The sequence below is a fragment of the Cavia porcellus genome, unplaced genomic scaffold (genome assembly GCF_034190915.1).
Source record: "Cavia porcellus strain 051 isolate PalLab524CR breed Dunkin Hartley unplaced genomic scaffold, mCavPor4.1 scaffold_4, whole genome shotgun sequence".
Lineage (NCBI taxonomy): Eukaryota > Metazoa > Chordata > Mammalia > Rodentia > Caviidae > Cavia > Cavia porcellus.
This window is the reverse complement of record NW_026947487.1, coordinates 53,676,019-53,697,174: the sequence shown is the minus strand read 5'-3', so window position 1 is coordinate 53,697,174 and position 21,156 is coordinate 53,676,019. Positions and strand designations below refer to the sequence as shown.

General features: G+C 53.8%; 1 protein-coding gene across 2 annotated transcripts in view; it reads left to right on the top strand.

The window, feature by feature from the left end:
- The window catches only part of Col4a1 (collagen type IV alpha 1 chain), a 103,850-nt gene that overhangs the window by 38,949 nt on the left and 43,745 nt on the right, over window positions 1-21,156 (top strand). For both annotated transcript variants that reach the window (XR_010046894.1, XM_003477582.5), the window contains exon 2: window positions 3,359-3,421. Coding sequence is in view for 1 of the 2 variants with exons in the window: in XM_003477582.5 (XP_003477630.2) it covers window positions 3,359-3,421 (63 nt within the window). In the remaining variant the exon portion in view is untranslated. The remainder of the gene's footprint in view (window positions 1-3,358; window positions 3,422-21,156) is intronic.

Genomic DNA, 21,156 nt, shown 5'->3' with positions numbered 1-21,156 from the left:
AGGGAGGTATAGACCTGTATCCCAGGGGCAGATCGGGGCACCTGTGAACTGCACATAGATTTTGGTTTTGCTGACATTGCTGAGGGGCCCAGGTATAAAATGTAGCTGCTCGGGCCAACTTGTGATCTGTGACGGCACAGACTGAGCCAGGAAGGGCCCCCAGTACCTGCGAACCTCAGAGGGTTTGGCAGAAGGGTGAAGCTTGCACCGAACAGGGTGCTGTTTAACTCAGCCCTGGTGAAAGCTGGCTGGTGGTGTCCTTGTCCTGCCAGCAGCGTGCCTGTGGCCATGCCACGTGTGTCAGGGCGGGTCCGGTACGAGAGGGACAGAACAGTGACCCACCCACAAAATTTCACCTAGCTGCGCAAGCAGGCCTCATCTGGCTTTTGTAAATCATGGTAAAAATTAATGGCTGCTTTAATGAAACCATTTCTATAAGATGTCAGCCCACCCAGAATGTGACACCAAAGTTACGGTCCTAAAAACATCTTTGTTCTCTGAGAAACTGACCATCATTTAGATGATTTGTGAGACTTGTCAGCTCTTGGAAATTGCCCCCCACGGCTACAATTGGTAATAAAATTTGTTATCTGAATGAAGAAGATAAAAATGTCCTCTGTGAATAAAGCCATAAAGATTTGGTCTGCGATTAAAAGCATTTTTGTGTAATATATAGTCTGGGCTGATGGGGCACAGCCAGTGGGGGTCTCTGGGCCTTTATTTCCCAACTCAGATTTTCCAGTTTCTTTTATTATTATTACTATTAAAATTTTGTGGTACTGGGGATTGAACCCAGGACCTTCACATTAAGCTACATTCCTAGCCTTTGAAGCAATGTTTTATTTTGAGACAGGGTCTCACTGAGTTGCCAGATTGCCCAGGTTGGGCTCAAACTTGGTTGACCCTCCTGCCTCAGCCTCCCAGTGTGCTGGAACAGAAGGTGTGCACCTCCACACCTGGCTTTTCCCGAGTGTCTGGAGGCCTGCTGATTTGTGCAGGGCAGATGGCCCATGTGCTCTGCCCACTCAGGGTCGTGTCTGTGTCCCAGCAGCTCCAGGAAACCCCTGAGTCTGCCATTGCCACCCAGGGCCTCATGTGGAGTCCCCAGCCCACAGCATTCACCAATGGCTCTCGGGAACCATCCCAGGAAGTCCCTTCCCACAGCCGCTTGAGACTGAGTACTGATGGCCGCTGAGCTGTGTGTCAGTGTTTTGGAGGAGAGTCCAGGGCCCACACTGCGTGTCAGCTTCATTTCTCTGACCCTCTGCTAGTCCAGGGTGGGTGAGTGGCCACGGCAATTCCAGGCTGGAAAGCTGCTCGGCCGCGGGCTGCCATTGGGTTTCTTCTGCCCGGTGTGTGGGTGTTCCTGGCATTTCTGTGGCCCTGAAGGTCACCAGGCTTGGCCTAGTGATCTCAGCTGCTCCCAGTGTGGGTCCGGCAGTAGGTGGCAGGGATGAAGCGGTGCAGGATGGAGGTGCGGAGCAACAGAAGGGGTGGTGCAATCTTCCTGACCCGAGGAGCTGCCTTGCCCCGGGTTCTCAGGTTAGCTGGGCGCTAACCTGGTTATGGCTGGTTACCACCTGTGGTTAACCTGGTTATTAGCTCGGTAACCTCCACTCCCTATCCTGTCCGGGGCTGTGTAGGCGTCCTGCCTCTGAGCCCTGGCCCCATCTGGGGACATTTGCCCTGTGCTAGCACCCTGGGCACCATGAGCCGAGCACATAGCGAGCTGTCATCTACGGCTATCATTTCCAGTCAATTAAGTGAGTGTCAGCACTGGGTGCTGTCCACTCTGGCTGGTGCCAAGATGCCATGCGTTACTGGCCAGGAGGGCCCATGCTCAGCAGGTGTCATCGCTCGCAAGACATCTCCTTTCTTACCCTGGGCTTTAGGGTCCACAGCTCAGTGCTGGCTTCAGGCTGCCCCAGGGGGATCAGGATCCCCAGAGCACTTGGAAGACCTGTAAGCGCCCCACAGCCAACATGTCACGGGGCCCCGGGTGGGCCAGTGAGGGTGACAGCTGTTGGGCGTGTCTGGTATGTCCCGTGTGCATTTTGGATGTGCTTTTACAGCACCGGCTGCCTCTTTGGGGGACTCTGGGCGGTCACTCACCAGCATCCAGCGTGGGAGCTGCGCTGTGGACACAGGGTAACTGTGAGGCAGGGGTTACGGGAGGGGAGGCTGAGCACAGTGGCCAGCACGGTGAGTCAGAGCCAGGAACAAATCCCCGGTCTCCGCAGCTTGCTTGGACCTCTGTCAGTCGTCCTTGTTTCCAAAATCAAGAACAGCTCCTTGTCTCGGAGGCACTTGTACAGATGTAACCTCACGAAATAAGCATCTCCAGATGTGGCTATGCGATGGAGAACATCGCCCTGGGGCGGGAGCCTGGCCCCCAGCGTGTGGTTAGAAATGCAAATTTCACATGAGCCTTGAGCTAGTAGCCAGGGCGTGATTCGATGTTCAAGGAACCATGATCGCCCGGGACAGGAAATAGGTGACACTGTCAGTCAGTTGTGAAGTAGCGCCCCTGATAAAGCTTATTCATTGAACAGTCCTTGTTGTACGTACACCTCAGGACTACTGCCTCTGCCCGCAGTGGTTTGAAACTTGGATTTTTGTAAGGACTCGGTGGTGTGTGCGGGCAGCATCTCCGGGTTGTCTTCAGTGTGTTGGCTGTTTTACGTGATGGAGGTGGTGTTGGGGTCCCAGCGCGTGGAATGACACATCCCTATCCTTTTTCCACCACTGGGGCGCAGGAGGCTGAGCTTCTTAAGTGAGATGATCTTTGCTGTTTGAGCTCACCATATGCGTGCTCTCCGGCCGTCACCAAACGTCGGGCTCGGGGTCCTTTTCCTTGCATTTTAACGTTAACTTTTAGAATCGAAGTGAACCACAAGGCAGTTTGTGGAGTGCTGTTTAAATAAACAAACTTCCACTGGAGTAAAATCAGATCTGTAACTTAGGGCTAATCATTGATTCCCTGTCTGCATCATGTGTTTAGGGGGTCTGGATATCCCTGGGAGCCTGAGGGCTAGGTGCGGAGCCCCTCAGGAAGCCCTGGGTGTCCTGAGTCCTGAGGTCTGGGAGTCCTAAGTTGGAACCCCGAAGTTTTCACAGCTTCGTGACCACTGTGAAAGCGTCGCTGGGCAGGTCCATTTCCAGGGAATTCAACAGGGACCGTGGGCAGAGGCGACAGCCTTCATGGTTCCCACTGAGCTGGGTTTGATTTGTTCTGCTGTGCACCCCCACACCCAGACAGCTGGGTCGGGTGACGGGCAGCATGGCCTCGATGGACCAGGAGGGGATGGCGCCGACTTGGCAGTGTCCGCCCACCTAACTCTGTCTTCTTTATTTCCAGGGCGGGTGCGATGGCTCTGGTGGTTGTGGAAAGTGTGACTGCCATGGAGTGAAAGGACAGAAGGTAAGTGGCCAAATCCAAGGAACTGACGTGCAAGCAGCCAGCCCCTCAGCCAGACAGCTCTTGGGCAGCGGGGGAAACACGAGCTGGCTGCGAGGAATTGGGCGTCCGATGTTCTAGTGACTGCTCCCCGGAGAGGACAGCACTGAGTGACAATAAACCACGGGAAAGAGATTGGGTTATTTGCTTTTTGACTCTCAAGGAATAATCTAGGAAATTCTTTTGATCCAATCATCCTTTGTGAGATTGAATGATAAGAACTAAATTTGGCATTGATTGAAAAGTTTCTGTTAAACGTGAGGGGTTTCTCCTCAAATTAGTATTTAAAACAACTTTTTACTAATCACATGCTCGCTAGACATTCATAAAAACAGTACCAGGTGCTTTCCTCTTGTGGAGTGTTCTGTGTTTGTTGTAAGTAGTGGGCTCCTCCAGCTTACCATTTCAGGATCACGGATGTAGAGAAAGGCTCCTTTCTCTGGAAGCAGCCGCTGGCTGGAGACAGGTTCTTTCCCCACTGACCCAGCAGGGACCCGATGCCTTCTGGGTTTCCATGGAGACCTGGTGTGGGGAGGGGTGGAGCAGCCATCCCTGCCTTTGGGGCTTCCCTGCCTTGTCTCCCTCCTTCCCCTGGTCCTGGTTCTTGTGGTACTAGGGATTGAACCCAGGCCCTTGGTGCTGGACTGCAGCCCAGCCCAGCCCAGCTCTCTCTCTTATTTTCTTTCTTTCTTTCTTTCTTTCTTTCTTTCTTTCTTTCTTTCTTTCTTTCTTTCTTTCTTCCTTCCTTCCTTCCTTCCTTCCTTCCTTCCTTCCTTCTTTCCTTCCTTCCTTCCTTCCTTTCTGAAGGTTCATGTGTGTCATACACAGTGTTCACACTGCCTGTGTGGAGCAGGTGCCTGTGCAGAGCCCACCCCACCTTCTTTTCTCGTCCCGTCCCGTCCCTGTTCCCCCTCTTCCCCATCTCTTGCCCCCCTTCCTGTCTGAAGAAGCACGATCTCCCTTCTTTTATTTTCTGTCTCTTTTTTGTGCTCTGGGATTCAAGACCTTGCTGAGTCCCTGAGTTGCCCAGCCTATACTTGAGCTTGCAGTCCTCTTGCCTCAGCCTCTTGGCAAGAGAACTCCCCATGCTGGCTGGAAGCTTTCTTTGTCAGCTGCCCACATCTTCACTTTCTGTTGGTCCTCCTCTTCCTCAGGGCTTCCTGTGGCTACATTCAGTGTGTGTTTTCAGGAATGATTTTGAGGTGGAAGTGGGTCTTTCTCGCCCCATATGGGAACCCCAAGCTGAAAACGAAACCCTAAAACCACAGCACACGGCCCCTGCCATGTCAACACGCAGGACTCTGGGGTCCTGCCTCTGTGCCTGCAAAGCCCTGGGGTTTTCAGGGGGCTGTGAGGCCTGTGTCTCTGTGCCAGGGAGCAGGGTCCTCACCTCCCTGCCTGCACCTTGGAAAAATCCCTTCAGACTTTCTCAGGAGCTTATAAGCATGTATGTAGTGTGTGTGTGCGTGTGTGTGTGTGTGTGTGTGTGTGTGTGTGTGTGTGCATATGCGTGTGAGATCCTGGGATTGCATCCGGGGCCTTTGCACTACGCTGCACACCCAGCCTCTTCTCTCTGTAAGATTCGGTCATAGGGTTTGTCCCTCAAGCTGAGCTCAAATTTACAGCCACCTGCTTCAGCCTCCCAGAACTCTGGGAATCACAGGTATGTGCCACCAGCTCCAGCTTAACCTATGTGTTTTAAGCCCACTTCAGTTAGCTCTCCCCCAAAGTCCACCCGCCCAGCAAAGTGTAACGAGAGACTCCTCGAGGCCCCGCTTGTGGGTGCGGGAGACAGTTCTGGAGCTCAGAGCTCTTCCTCTCCAAGTGGGTGAGGATCCACAGCATCTGGGCCACAGCCCAGGGCCACGTCTAGGGCTCCTGGGCATTAGAGTGGGGTTAGGGTTAAGGTTCATTCACAGTTACCCAGGTGTCCTCTCTGCAGAGGACATGGCCTGTGCCAGTGGTGATGCTGAGATCCATCGGACCCACTTCCCACCGGGGGAGGCCAAGAGAGGTGCCGTGGAGACACAGTACACGCTGGTGCTCCATTCTCCTGTCCCGGAGCACTGCTCTGGACCTGGGACAGGCATCGGAGGCTGCCCTGTCCCTGGCAAGGTTCCCACAGGGACACAGAGCACAGAATCCAGGGCCTTCGCTGCATGACCTGCTCCTCAGGTCTTCGCCACTGCCTGGAATTTATTTTATTTTTCCTAAAGAATGTGAGAGACAGAAGGAGATGGGAGCTGGAGCTTTTGTCAGAAGGGAGAGGACCCCGTGATGGGTGAGGGTGAGCACCAAGACTCCCAGCATGCTGAGTATGTGCATACGTCACACAGCGCACGTTACTGTGTGCCCTGCAGACACAGGTGATCCAAAGCTTTAAAGTACTGGCGGCTGCAGGCAAACCATTCTGAACCCGGTTTTAAAGGCTGCAGTTATTGAGGGGCTAGGAGCCTCTCGGAGCCTGAATAGAGCAAGGGAATCTCAAGCTCTGTGTTTTAACAAGAGTGGGGTGCCCTGTGTCTCATCCTGAGTGAGCGGCTCGGGTTCTGGGTTCCGTAGCACAGTGCCCGGGAGACGGCTCCTTCCTCCCACGGGAGGAGGAAAGTTAAGCTCTCGTGCGTCACCTCGGAAGCCCTGTTAGAACCGTCAATGTGGAGACAGGAGATGTGGACCCCAGATCAGATTTCATTCCGAGTAGCACAGAAAACGGGGGAGGCTGCCCTTAGCACTGAGCAGCAGCTTGGTCTTCCCCACTTCCTCCCACCCTTTCTTGGGGTGTTTAGTCAAGGGTAGATGTGGGAAAGGTTAGCATTGCAGGATGGCAGTGTGATTGTTCAAATCCCAGGCCTCCTTCTGAGCCACGGTGTGTGTCCGGTGCCCTCAGCTCCCCAGGGAGTTGAGAGTCCCCCTAGGTCTGTGTCTTACATTCATTGTAATTTATGTGTTTTTTTAATTTTTTTATTTTTTAAATTTTTTATTTAAGGAGAAAAGAAAAAAAAACAGTGAAAGGGTACAAGTTATACAGATTTACAGAAGAAAAAAATGAACAGTAGGAAATCATTAGTTAATGGATTACATGTTGCCATCCCAGAAATAATTGTTTAAGTCACAAAATTAAAGCTTGTAGAGTGGACATTCCAACAATGATACTGCAAACAGTTCTGTTCAATGATCCAATAAAACTCTGTGATATCATTTTCTATCTTATACACTTAAATATACATGCAGTTATATAGTTTAGAGCACTTTCTTTTCCTCTCTTTTGTACAATGACTATTACACGTTTTGGGTTTCATTGCTCCTAGGGTTCTTATTGCTTTTTTGGAAGAGAGTAAAACCAAATGAGACATAACAGAACAGAATCGGTCAAGTCAAAAGGGTGGACATAATAGATAATATAAAAACATAATACAAGGTGATCAACAATGGTTACCATAATGCCTCCCGCTATCTCTAATAGAATTGCCTATATCATTAGTTATAATACAATTGAACAAAACAGTAAAGAACAAAACCGAAAAAACAAAACATTGGAGACATTGTAGGTCTTCAAAAGTAGATAAAAGTCAACGAGAATGGGCGTTATAATAAATCTCATTATCTTCACAGCTGATGCCTAAACTTTCGAACCTGATACTATCCAGCAACACAGAATAGGGGAACATCAGTCAAAAACAAGATGGTGAGAGTAATACAGGGCTTCAAATCGAGATAATAGAAAGTCAAAGTGGGTTACTATATTATATCCTGTTATTTTTTCCCTTTAATTAAACGGATAAAAATAAAAAAGTAAATAATGGAGTGGAGATTGAGAAAAAAGAGGGCATAACAGCGAAACAGTGCAGATCAAAACATAACCATTTAAGCAGAATAGTGTTTCACCACCAGATAATTCCGACCCAAAGGTAGTTACCATATTGACTCTTTCCTTGAAGTCCTTGAGTACAACTTCGTATACTGTAGCATTAAGTATATCAAAACAATGTAAAACCATAATTTGTGTTTTAAAAACAGCATCGTGGGGAGACCCATTCCTCACTGAGGTAAGGCTACTTCACTAGGACACAGAGCCACAGCCCAAGAAATGTGGAAGTCATCCTCTCTGAGATGCTTTCTGTTTCTCTTTGAGGCATGCTTGGAGGATATAATTTACAAGCCCTCTGCAGAAATTGGGGTACCTCGGATATAAATTGCCACACCTCTCCTCGCTAAGTCCTGCTCTTCAAGGGCTCAGGGCAGCTGAGAGAGAGACTTACACTCTGGGCTGTGATGGATTTTAGTGCCGCAGTGCTTGACTGTCCCTGTGATCTGTTTGTTAAATAATCAAGACAATCTCAGGTACGGTGTTCTAGATTTAGCAAGGCTTGTCTGGGGGTGCTGTCTCATGGCTTGTTTGTTTTCCCACTTGCCCTGAGGCTGCTCAAGGCTCCGCCTGTTTTCTCTTAGGTTTGTGGCCTTGTGCTCAGGAGACTGCCCCAGCATGAGAAAACTGGGTAGTGGTGTGAGGGGCGAGTTGGGGTTGAGCCCAGCATTGGCTTGACAGCCTCATCTTCTCAGTGTGGTGACAGTGGAGGAAGTGACCCATTCCCAGGAGTTAGGTGACAGGTTCGGAAGCTCACCATTTCTACCCAAAGTCATTTAGCCACGGGAGCTCATGTATTCACAAGTGAAACCCCCCTACCCTCAGACCCAGCAGGGTCTGAGCAGGGAACTCACAGACACAGCCCCTGAAATGCACAGTGCACTGAGAGTAACTGGAAAGAGCAAATTCCAGAAAGAGCAAGCGATACAGCTACTCCGAGAAGGGCGGGCCCTGTCTTGGGGGCTGGGGGCTGAGAGCCTAGGCTGGGTGGGGACCATTGGTCCCCAGAGCTTCCTGGACCCTGGCGGGGCTGACTCATCACAGTAGGCGCGGGGCACAGGTGAATTTAGCTGCGTCCATCAGCGGAGTCGGAGCCGTGGCGAGGGTGAGTGCAGTCACAGAGGTGTTTGATGGCTGTGAACAGGGTCCTGGAAAGGACCCTGCCCGAGCCACAGCCGTGGAGTGGGTCTCAGTGCGGCAGAGTCCCAGGCTTTCTCATGCATCTCCGCACTGCATGGGGCTCTCCTATCCATGCAGACCGTGTCGCCCTGCTGTCCCCGAGGTCCTTGCTGCAGGTGTGGACATTCACACCTGCAGACAGTGGGCTAGCATTGCCATCACAGTGGAGTGGTCTTTGTGTCTAAAACTTGAGCCTTAACTGCTTTGAGAGGCTCAGAATGGCAGCTGACATGGAAGGGGTATGGAAATCACGAGGAGTTTACTGCTGTCTTTCCTCTCCTATGTTGACCCGAGCCAGCCTGTTCTGTGCCCTACATGTCTGCAGTGGCTGTGGTCACTGCACAGAGACCTCTGATGCCCCTTTAAGGGGCGACTGGGTGGGAAGGGGAGGCTGCAATGTGCTGCTCTCTGCCTGGGTTCTAGCATGGCATGGGCTGCGTGTCACACTCGCTCTTCCCATATTGTCCCCATCATGTCCTGGGAGACAAAAGCCTCCTGGCCCAGGATTCTCCACTGAGCTGGAGAATCTTCTGCTGTGGGTGTCCTGAGCTTGGTGGGGGCCTTACGACCTTGCTGGTCTTCACACATTCGATGCCAGAGCTCCCTCTCCCTCTGGGACAATTTGTGTCCCTAGATATTGCCAGTCATCTTTGGGGGGCGGGTGTGCAGACCTCACTGGTGGGCACCCCGGAAACAGCCCTCTCCCTTAAAGACTTGGAAGGTGGGCACCGTATCCCAGACCTCGTGGCAGTGCTGTGTGGTCAGTAGATCGTCCCCTGCAGGCTAAGCAGTGGGACTCCATGCTTCGGGGTCACCTGGAGCACTGCACAGCACCTGATTCTCTACAAACAGGTTCACCCCTGTCCACAGCCTCAGCCAAGGGCGAGGTGGGGATGGGGAGCTGCACACAGGCAGAGCCCAAGGCCTCAGAGGACATTTGGGGTGGCACCCCAGTGTCAGGGAGCTGGGCTAACAGGAGACAGCATTGCAGCGTGCTCAGGGTCCCCACCATGTGGATGGAGTCCAGGTGAACCTGTCCCTGGAGACACAGAGCCATCTCCATTGAGAGGACTGGTCATCCATGTGCCCTGTCCTGTAGGAAGCCCTGGCATGTCCCTCCTCCCACAGGAAATTCCGTGCTCTGGTTGAAAGCCGGTGACCTCATTACTGATGGGACATATGTCCTCAGTTTACCCAGGAAGCAGCTAATACGGTCATATGGCTCTCTGCCTTGGACCAGTAACAAAAATTCTTAATAGCAGTGACTTATTTATTAAGCACTATCTGAGAGGCACTGTGTTGGGTCTGAATTAGCAATTTCAAAATCTAGTGCATTTTAAAAAATTCCACTTAAAGTATAATGTATGTAAAAATCAAAATTCACCAAAAAGTGCTATTTAGAGAAAGCACAAAGAGACTTTCTCTGTAAGGGTGAGGCCGTCCAGTGGGGCATGCAGGTGATGACAGTTAGCCCTCGTGTTTCTGAGGCTGTGAAATATCCAGCTCCCTGGCCATAAGGGTTTGAACACAGCACGGAGGCAGCAGTGTCCACCATAGCCTTCCCCCAGGCATGGTCCCAGGGTGTCTTTGGGATGTCCAGTGACACTCTGTGAGGTGGTGATGGGAAGAGGCATCCAAGACAGAGCTGAGTTTGGGGACCGTGAGCCGGACATGGACGCTGTCCCCGTCCCTTCCCACGCTGTGCTGAGGATTGGCCTCTCTGTCTGAGGCCAGAAGTAGTCCTAGGGGAGGGCTAGCCTGCTGATGAAGCTTTGCACAGTGTGATCCCTCTGTCCGGGAGAACTCTCAAGGTGCATGGACCAAGCTGCTTGAGCCTGCCCGCCCCTGGGGCTGCCACCAGGGTCCAGGAGAAATGGTGCTCCAAACCCCACTCAGGAGTTGAATGTGTCCCAAAGGTGCATGTGTGTGGGGTCTGGGCTGCAGTGATGCTTCTGCGTCGCGTAGCATGAGGAAGAGTTTCTTGCTGGCCTGGCTGTAGATTGGCTGGTGGCCGCAGAGGCCCGAAGACCTCTGAGCCTGCTTGGCTCACGAATGCACACTGGAGCCCAGAGACCCGGGCTTCTCCCCTGGTGACAGACGCCCCCAGTGCTCGCTGAGATGCTCTGGGGAGGGCTGAGTCTGCAGCCGCGTCCCTCGTGGTGTTTGTTGCTCTTGGATGCTGTTGTTGGAGGGAACCTGAGCTGGGCTTGCTTGGGAGGTCCATCTGGAATGATCGTTCACTTCCAGTGTGATTTTATCACCTGCTTCCAGAATCATTATCCTGAAAATACGAAGAAGCCGCCTTCCCACGTCCAGGGCCCAACATTTCCAAGCCTCTGCCTGCTCCCTCCTAACTGCTTTTCCTGATGTGTGCATGTTTCTGAGTGCTGTCCAGACCCTGTTCTCTGTGGTCACCTCCCTGGCCCTGGCTCTTATTCCTGGGGTCCTGTGCGACAGGCTGCAGAGCTCTGTGCATTGGGGGTTCCAGCACCCTGAGTGTTTGATGCTCAGTGCGGGGCCTGCGTGTCTACGGCCTGGGCAGTGTCCTGCTGCTGGTCGCTGTCATGTGGGTCAGTACACACTCATTTCCGTTTCTGTGTTTGTCTGCTGTCTTGTCATGCCAAGATCCTTTCCAGATGTCCTCCATTTCCTGTTCTCACATACGCACATGAATCATATCTTCTGGCACAGCGATCGTGAGAATCAGTGGGGGCTCCCACATTCACCTACTTTTGTCTTTTCTTTGATAGCTCTTTGAAAACAAAGGATCCAAAAAAAAAAATATATACTTGAATCCAGGGCAAACTACCGATAGTGTGTACCACGGGGGGCCATGAAGACTGACTCCCGCTGAGCAGGCACGCCTTGCCTCAGACGTCGTGGGCCCCAACCTGAGCCCCATGGGTTCTCTCGCTGGGCGATCCTGGACCCCTGGGTTCATGGCTGATCGTCACCCCGACAGTCTTCGCTCTCACCCCAAAGTTGTTTGGGAGTTGCCCCATCCATCGAGTGACCCCAGCGAGCTGGTTCCGTTCCCACGCTCAGGAGCAGGCGCAGAACATTGAGTGTCTCAGGTGGCGTGGCAGGTCCCTGGCACTGCATGCAGGGCCACTCCAGCACTGGCAGTCTCACCCTGACTGTGGAAAAGATTATGTTTGGTAAACAGGACTCTAACAGAACACTGGCTGGCAGGAGAATAGCTTTCTTTTAAAAGGAACAAATTGAGACTGCATGTTTTAGTTTGAGATCAAAGATTCCACATAAAACAAACCCTGACCAATGAGAACCGTGTGGTGGGCTTGCCCCCATGGGTGAATGGAGCCCGTGGGTTCTGGGACTGGCGCACGAGGCTGTAGGTGATGACCGCAGAGGTAGGAGCCGCCCCCTCGGGCTGGGTCAGCAGAGTCTGGCCCTGAGAAGCAGTGTCACCATGCCCCTAAGCAAAGGAAGGGCTGTTGGGAGTTAATGAGGGAACCAGATGTGCTGGGGGGCTGGGTCTCTGTCCCGCACTTTCCCCCTTTTGCAAGTTTCCTAAAATGGCAAAGGTCAGTTGAGCACCCCTGCCATGGTACAGTGGCCTGAGTACGTGGACAGGACGGCTGTGGTCCCTTCTCCTGAGAATCAGGGCGAGAGGCTCATGGGGGCTCATTGCTGGCCCCTTGATGGTGTCCCCCGGAAGTGCAGCCCTCTGCAGACTTCTCCTTTGCAGGCTGGGAGTTCCTGACCCCAGACGCATGGAGGGTGCTTTGGTAAAAGCCCGGGAGCTTGGGCTTCCCTGCTCACCCTGGGGGAGGGCAAGGATTTCCTGAGCAGTGGCTGGCTGTGTGCGGAGCTCTGGTGGTGGCAAGCAAGGCACAGAGAAAGCCGAGCCCCAGTCCCAGCCCCTCGCCTGCCATCTCTAGTAGGCTGGGCATTCCTGGGGTGAGGACCCCAGGCTGACCTCAGTCCAGAGACTTGGAGGCCGTGTGAAGAGTGGGTGCTCAGGACATGTGCTCCACAGTCAGGACCAGGTATAGGCCTGGTGCTGTGTCTGAGCCCAGGGCAGGGGCCTTGCTGGGGGGACTGTCTGCCCTGGGCTGCACCCCCCAGTGCGAGGGGCAGACAGGCATGGCTGGACCTGGGGAGGGGGCCATCGTGTCTTCCCTGGGGCCAGTTTTGCCCCGGATGTGGGTCTGGTGGCTGTCTCTGGGGAGCTCCCAGCTGTATGCCACTGCTCAGTGGAGCCAGTTGTGGGCTTCCCGCCTCTAACAGGAAAGACCTAGGACCCCTCGAGGATTCCGGCCAGGAGTCGGCTTCCCAAAGCCAGGAAGCACTTCAGCCCTCAGCGGGGCTGGCAGCTCCGGAGCAGGACACTGTTTTACGAAAAGGAGCCGTGGTATGTGGCTGCCGTGGCCTCCAGAGACGGGGCGGAGCCAGGTGATAGGGCAGGACTGCTGCCAGGCAGCCGTAGAGGTGGAGGTGGAGGTGCAGGCCCTGCAGGCCTGCAGCCTTGACTCAGCAGAATGTGGCTCCACCCCACTCCTGAAGTAGAACCAGGGCCCCGGGTCACAGATGTCCTCAGATCCTCCTTCTTTCTGCTCTGTGCACCCACGGGCACCTGTGTGGGAGAGCTGGGGTGGGAGCCGGCCACCCTACTCTCTGTCTGTCTGTGTTCTGGGTTGTTCTCTACTTTCTGGTTTAGTTCCTTCTTATGTTTCATCCCAAAGCTTTCTATCTGAGCACAAGAAGTAGGTGCGGATACTCAAAACGTCACCTGACTTCCGTAAACAGCTTTTATGATTTTAAAATTTTTTTGAGGCAGAGTCTTACTATGTAGTCCAGGACGACCTGGAATTCCCGGTGACCCTCCTGCCTCAGCCTCTAGAGTGCTGGGATGACAGGTGTATGCCACCACCACACCCAGCTACTTTTGTGATTATCATGCTCTGAGCCTAGAGAGCATGCGTCCACGTGCTGAAGGCCTGGGAAAGAGGGAGGAAGACAGCACGGGAGAGGCCATGACCCACTGGCTTCTCCTGCCCCTGCTTTAAACACATGCTCATTCTCAGATTCCTGTGAGCTCTGGAGGTCGTGGTGACGTCAGGGGACAGGAGTGTAGGTCACTGGTGTTCAGAACCTGTCATGCAATGCACCCGTCATGCAGGACATGGTCCTTGCCCTCATTGTCCTGCTGTCCTGGGTTCCCCCCCAGGCAGTCTGGCCGTCCTCCGCCTCCTATCAGGTGGCACTGTGAGGACTCCGAGCGCATCCGTCCCAGTCACAGGGGACCCTCTGCAGAAACCCCCCCAGGTCCCAGCGAGGCCGGCCCCATCTCACCATGTTTCTCACCTAGAAATTCAGCCCCTGACCAACTCTGAGGTTTCCACTCGGGCCCGGCTCAGCAGATGCAAATGCGAAACGTGCACTGCATGCTTGCAAGTGCTCAGTGCCATGGGAACCAGGAGTCCCCACAGGCCAGCAGCCCTCTGTGTGGGACACCAGCAGGGCCATTTCAGGGCACTGCGGTCTCAGCTCAGGTCCCGAGGCGAGGACATTGGCTAGGTGTGGCCCACGTCTCTGTGTGGGCTTCTGTCTCCATTTCTGTACCCAGCACACTTACACTTTGACATCCATCTTCTAATCAGTGTTTTAGAACTTCGAGTCCCAAACACAAGGGGAAATAGTTTTTGCACCATGTCACGAACTGTCCAAAAAATGTACCACGGCTCGTAGCTGCATCTCAGCTCCAGCCACGGAGCTCCCTGTTGGTCTGAACATCCTCAGCACAGGCGTAGCAAACACGGCACCAAGATTTTGAGTTTAAATTACTTTAAATTGTTGGGCTGTACCCTAGACTCTAACCTCTGCCTGTGCCTGTTGAAAATGGGATTGTCCATATGGTAGATAGCGTGTGGTGAGCTGAGTTTCCTTGCACCCATTTTTTAGGTTCTAGAGAAGTAGTTATTTATTAGGCTACTCAAGCACTGCTATGCTGTATTGATTCTGCAATTATATTCTGATTCCTTTTTTATCTATTCAGTTTTTGTCCCTTTGTTTTGTTTTTTGAGACAGGGACTCGCTCTGTACTTCAGGCTGGTCCTGAACTCAGGGCCATCTTCCTGCCTCAGCCTCCCGAGTGTACCATCACACCCAGCTCTTTTTAGTTTTAAGATCAAGATTTTGACAAGAAAACAACAACAACAAAAAGCCAAACATTGATGCTGGTTTCTTCCTTTCCGTGAGTGACCATGGCACTTTGAAAGTCAGTGGTGTCCACTGCAGTTGGTGAAAATCTGGTCATTTGTTGGTGTGGACTGAGGTGACCACTGCTTTTCTGAATTTGTGGGATGCTGGCGACAGTGGTGAGAGAGCCCTCAACCTCTGCTGTGGTCAGTGCTGGTCACCCTCTGTGAGACTGCCCTCACCTTTCCACTTCCCAATGTGGTCATGGACCTTGAGGTTGCCACGGCCCTGCCCTAGGAAGCATCCTTGGTGACAAGATGCGGCCAGGTGGCCTGCATGGCAGCAAGGGACATAGCTGGGAATGTGATTTGGGGGACGTCGGGCACTCGGGGGCCAAGGTCAGAGGCCCAGGGCTCGGAGGCACCCGGCAGGACGAGTCCACGCCCTGGACCCCGGAGGACAGCCTTCTGAAGCGTTCCTGGGGGGAGTGGCTGTAAAACCTACATATAAGGGTATGAAGAATTCTTCCCTGCTACTTTAGTTTTACAACGCATAAGAAGTGACAGTTCTCCTGCCTCAGCTTCTGCCACAAAGACAGCGACCCCTGCTGCCCTCTGGGAATACCCTGGCTCTTGGGGGCCCGTGAGTCTGATGGACCCAGGAATCACAGGCGGAAGTGTCTCGGGGCAGCCTCCTCTCCTGGGGACTGCACGGTGGGGCTGCTGAGGGCTAGGGTCCCCGGCTGCCCACTCTCAGGCCTCATGCAGGACCCTCCAGTTCTAGTCAGAGGCAGCGAAGGGTGACAGGAAGGAGGATTCTTGGGGCTCCGCTCACTCCCAGGGCACAGGTGCCTGCTCGGGGTCCCTACCTGCCTGTGTGACAGCCTTGTCCTACCAGCATCTGTGAGACCATGGATGTTTGTCTTCTGGCTCCCTGGGGAAATGTTCATGTGCACCCCTGGGTGCCAGTGTTGGGTGCTCGGTGCTGCTGGCTGATGCTATTGGGTGCTGGGGGCTGGTGCTGGGTGCAACCTCGGCAAACCCCAGGGCTGCAGGTATGGATCTGCAGGGCTGCTTGCAGCATCCATGGGCCCTGCACACATGGGAAGGTGGGACCCACAGCCATTCCTTGCAGGGACTGCAGAGCCCCCCTTTGCTGGGTGGTTGCGTTGAACACGTTTCCTTTTTTCCTGCTTTGTTTTTTCCTGTGATTGTGAGAATTGAACCCAAGGCCACTGCACTGAGCCACATCCTCAGCCCCATCTTGTTTTGAGACAGAATTTCAGCTGCTGAGTTGCTCTGTCTGATGCTGAACTTGAGATCCTCTTGTCTCAGCCTCCCAGAGGGCTAGAATGACATGTGTATTCAGCCACATTTAACACATTTTCTAAGGAAAGGCAATCCAAAGTGTTTTTAAATGCCCACCGGCGGCTCTGGGGCTTGAACCTGAGGGTGGCTGGCACACCCAGCGTTTCGGAGCCTGACCGCTGTCAGGCCTTTCTTTTACATTTTTCATTTTAAACTCCATGAGCCAGGCTGTGGCATTTCCTGACTTTCATGTGTCCTGGTTTTGTTCCAAGGCCCCGTCACACCCACTGCATTTTCCAGTTCAAGTCAACAACAGCTTGGCTCCCAGGATGCTGGGTACCAGGCCCCAGGGCTCGCTTTGCCCACTTCCTGCCACGCAGACTTGAACCTTCCAGCTCCAGGTTGCTGGTTGGGCGACAGAGACACAGTGTCCGCACAGGGCTCAGGCAGGAGGTGGGTGGTGGTGCTGGGGTCTCTGCAGGCCTCACCTCCCAGACCCGGAGCGTGGAGACGTTCCCGGGGCTAAGGAGAGGAAGGCCGCTGTGCTGGAGGAAACTGGCTCTTGCACGGATCTTTGGTTCTCAGCCGAATGTGGAGGTCGCTGGCTGCATATGAAGTGCTTAGGTGCCAGGGGCTGTGGGAGCCACACGGGAAATCTTTGAGCAGAGCCGATTTCCAGCTCTTCATAAAAAACCCCCGATTCCAGTGAAAACAGCAAATGACAGTGCTGCATTGCGGAGCAGCGTGAGGGGCTTGAGGTGCCCGCACCCTGCGGCATCGCGTTTGGTGCTTTGCTTAGTTGCTTCACAGTGTGTGCTGGACTTCGGGCTTCCGAGGGAGCAACCTTTGAGCGCCAGGTGCTAACTGACATTTAGGACTCAGTTCACTTTCCGAGTTGTGCCAGAGGGAAGCAGGTGGAAGTTGGTCCCCACATGTCAGGGGCTTGGTTCCCCTGTGTGCCTATCAGATGCGCAACCTATACAACTGTCCAGAGCCAGAGTGAGTCAGCCTGTTGGCAGCACCTTTCCTGTCCATAGCAATTTTCTGCTTTTAAAGATCACTTTTAAACCTGTGGGTAGGAGCAGAATGGAAAGGAATAGGCAGAAGCATGAGGAGGCAACTTGGCAAGAACCCAAGGTGCTAGGAGCAGCTGTCAGTCCTCCTGATGGGTGGGGCAGGGAGGAGCTACGGTGCATTTCTTAGATTTTGGGGTGGATGGGAGCCCAAGTGGAGCCTTGAGGTGCACTTTGCTGGTTCCCTCCTTGTCTTCGTCCTCCCTGCCATGGTCTGCAGGACTTGTGTGATGCTGGGGTGCTTTCCCCGGCGTCCGTATCCAGCCAGTGTCTGCAGTGGTGCCTGCGCTGGGCACTCAGAGCCCTGAGTGTCATCCATGGGTGACTGCTGCACGTGAACCAGCACAGAAGAACTGAGAGGAGCTCTGGGGTGCGGGCTACACCCCAACAGTCGAGTTTTCACTGGAGCCAGGGTAGTGGTCCCCAAGCGCCCCCTGGTGGCCAGGAGCCAGAGCACCCAGAGATCTTGGCCCTAGGGAGCTGTGCCTCTTGTGGAGTGCCAAGAAAGGGTGTCTGCTCTGCTCTTTGGGGCCCAAGTCCTTCCATGCAGCAGTCTGGGGTGAGAGTCTGGGCTTTCTCTAGCCCCTCTGTGCCAGCTCCCACGCCGGCCAGAGGTTCTGACCCAAGGAGCCTGTGAGCTTGGGAGCCCCTAGCCCTAGAGGGTTGCAGGGGTCACAGGCAGGCGATGGCTTAGGAGTCTCGAGGCCCTGGGAGCCTAGTGGGGCTCATGGCTGTGCAGATCATGTGTGAGCGCTTCCCCTTTGTACAGCCCCACTGTCCTCACACCTGAGACCAGGAAAGCTGAGGTGGCCTCCTTTTTTAGGGAGTGGCCTCCAGATCTTCTCTGCTCCTGTGGAGCTTCTAAGGAGTGTGCCCTTCCGCCATGTGCCTGGAGTGAGCTCGAGGATCCAACCATGGTCATGTGTGGGACTGAGAGGGGAAAGCCATGGGGTGGGGGCCAGCGTGGAGGTTGTTGGCTTTATAGGAAGTTCTTAGGTGCCAGGGGCTGTGAGAGCCACACAAAAAATAGCAAAGGAGGGGACCTTAAATCAAACTGAAGTCATGTGGGGACACCGCACACTCCCAGCTGGGCTGTGCAAAGGCAGGGTGGCCCTGTCTTCCCTTAGGGAACCTACCGCTCCTCCCTGCCCCCTCTCTGTGTCAGCTCAGGGCATGACCTGCCCTCCCCCTGAGGCTCATCACCCAGTGCTTCTGTGACCCCTGACCAGGTCCCAGCCTGCCCACTGCTTTCCCAGCAGTTTCACATTCTGGAAATGGCCCTGCAGAGCTCCCATGCGGGCCAGGCCCAGACACTCGAGGAATGCTTGGCTGGGGCGGCAGCACCATTGACGGTGATGCGTCCCGGGGTCAAGTCCCCATCGCTGACTGCTGGCAAGCTCAGCTCCAGCATCCAGAGCTGCATTCCCTCTGGGATTTGTAGCCTGGCCTGGAAGCTGGACTCTTAAGGCCCTAGAGGATGGAAGGACACCACCGACACAGGACCACATCCAGGGCAGAGTCTTCCTGCTGGGGATACCCTCGGGGCGCCACCCGGGACCCCATCCTGCCGGAGTCTGTGCCCCAAGAGGCCTCTGGAGTGTATGCACGGCACACATTGAGCCTTGGGCCGGGCTGTGGCTTGGGGTCCCACTCCCCAGTTTCACTACGGCCCAAGCTGTGCTGTGTGGCACTGATGGCCCTGTGGTGGGGATGGCTGTGCTCTGTTTTCCAGGCTGAGCCTGCCCAGGTGTCCGGTCCCTGTGCAGAGGGGACCCCGAGGTTGCTGGCCCCTGGAAGGATGCACAGTCACATGCATTTCCATGTGGAAAATCAGTCCAAGCTTTGACGTAAGCTCAGGGCTCCATGTGGGCTGTTGGAACACCATGGTGGGACCTTTGATGATGCACTCACTATCTGGTGGCTGCTCGGTTTGGTTATCCTCTGTGTTCCTACAAAGCAGCAGTAAGTTGTCAGTGATTATATCCATCAGGGCAAGAGGCTGCTGTGCTGCCCTCAGCGGGGCTGGCGTCTTGAGTGGGTTTCCCATCTGGATATAAAGGGAGATAGATCCATGGTACCACTGCATTTCCCACCCGGATATAGAGGGAGATAGATCCATGGTACCGCTGGTTCCCACCCAGATGTAAAGGGAGATAGATCCATGGTACCGCTGGTTTCCCAAACCTGAGCTTGATTCTATAAGCGTGGAAAGAAGGGAGATGACGGGGTTATGAAAGAGCCTTTTCTTCCCACCTTTGATGGATTCTTTAACAGTGTATTCTTGCTGCAGATGCTTTGGTAGACAAACAATCCAGGCTGTTCTGTGCAAGGAACCCCATTTCATGCCTAATTTAGAGTGGCTGATTTCAGCCCAAGCTTATTGGCCATGCTTTGCCCACTCATCTTTATAGACAAAGTCATTTTCTTTTCTTTCTTTCTTTTTTTGGGGGGGGAGGTGTGTGTTTTGAGACAGGATCACCCTATTGCAGTTCAGGCTGGTCTTGAGCTCACTTTGTAGCCCAGGCTGGTCTCGAACTTACAACGATCCTCCTGCCTCAGCCTCCCGAGCGCTGGGATTTTGGGCATTGCCACTATGCCTGGCTCTTCATAGATTTTTTTTTTAAACAATTTCAATTGGCTTTAAATTTGTCCATATATCCAAAATGACTTTTGAGACCATAGGTTTATGGATTTGGCTTATTTATTGGCCGATGACATTGGGGCACATTGATTTGGTACAGTGAAGTCACTTGGTGCACGTATCCTGTGTGTGGTGTTCAGCTCAGGATAGGGGCATCTCTACCACCTCAGGTACATGTTGTTCCTGTGGCGGAAACCCAACTGTCTTTATTTGGCCAACTGGAAATCACAGTGAGGTAGCTACCAAGGAGTGTCTCCAGGCCCCCTGGCCTGCCGGTTCCCATCCCCAGGGGCAGTGGTGTGACATTACTCATCCGCCTCTCTGGACAAAGATTTGGAAAACCTAATGAGTCTCATCCAGGGAGGGCTCACTTCCTCTGCAGCTACCTCCTGTCAGAGCTCCTGGGGTCTGTGGTTGCCTAAGAGCTCCTGGGACATTCGGGAAAGAATGTATCCTTGCTGTGAGAGCAGCGCTGGGAATTCAGAGTTCCTGCTCTGACCCCAGGGTGGGAAGGTCACCATGATGACAATGTCAGAATCCAACTTTCCCTATCTGGGAAATGGACATAAAAGGGCCACTGCCCAGGCCGGCGTGTTGCTGCTGGGAACAGCCTGCTCCAGTGACCTAGTGAGGCCGGATGCAGAGTGAGCTGACCTCATTTCTATTTCTGGCTTCTGTGCTGACTCAGTGAGAGGCTGGTAGAAATCAGTTCATCTGGCCCTGGTCCCCCTGCGCTCCGCATCGGAATGAGAATTATAAAATCTTATCTTCCCTGCCTGCTGGCTGAGCTGCCAGTATTAATTAAATACTTGAACTGCTCCACCCAAGGCACTGGAAGGCTCGTGCCTGTCTCGTTTCCTTCCTACTGTGGCACGTGTCAGATTACTTGGGAACAGGAGATTCAGGGTTTATTTTAAGGTTTGGCCAGCCATCTGCAGGTCAGTTCCACGTGGAGGAAGATTGTCCAGCCCTGGAAATCTGGTGCCCGGCCCGTGCCGTGCTCCGCTGCAACCCCTGTGCTGCCCAAGTTCCTGCTGCTGCTGCCTCCTTAGGACGCACATGACTGGCTCGCTCCCCATGGCAGGAACCGCCTTTGGAGATGCTTCTCTTTCTGGGTGCTCCCAGGGCTGCAGGGAGAGAGAGCCAGCTTCTGGTGTCAGGTCTCAAGAGGGCTCCGGGGATGTCAGGATGGAGGGCTTCCGTTCCTTAAGTCCCTTTACAATCCTTCCTGTCCCCTGGGGTCTGAAGTCCCCGCCCTGAGTCTATTCCCAAGTGGCATCAGGACCCCGATCTGCACTCCAGGTGGACATCGCCCCATGGGGCCATGGCTGGTGTGCAGTTGGTGACTGTGCTGTGGGCCAGGATCCACTTGTTAGAGCCTGGACGACCAGGTGACCTGGCAGAGGGCAGTCTTGTTTCAGGTCAGTGATGTCACATTAGCTCCCTCCTCAGTGAGTCCTGGTAATGCTCTG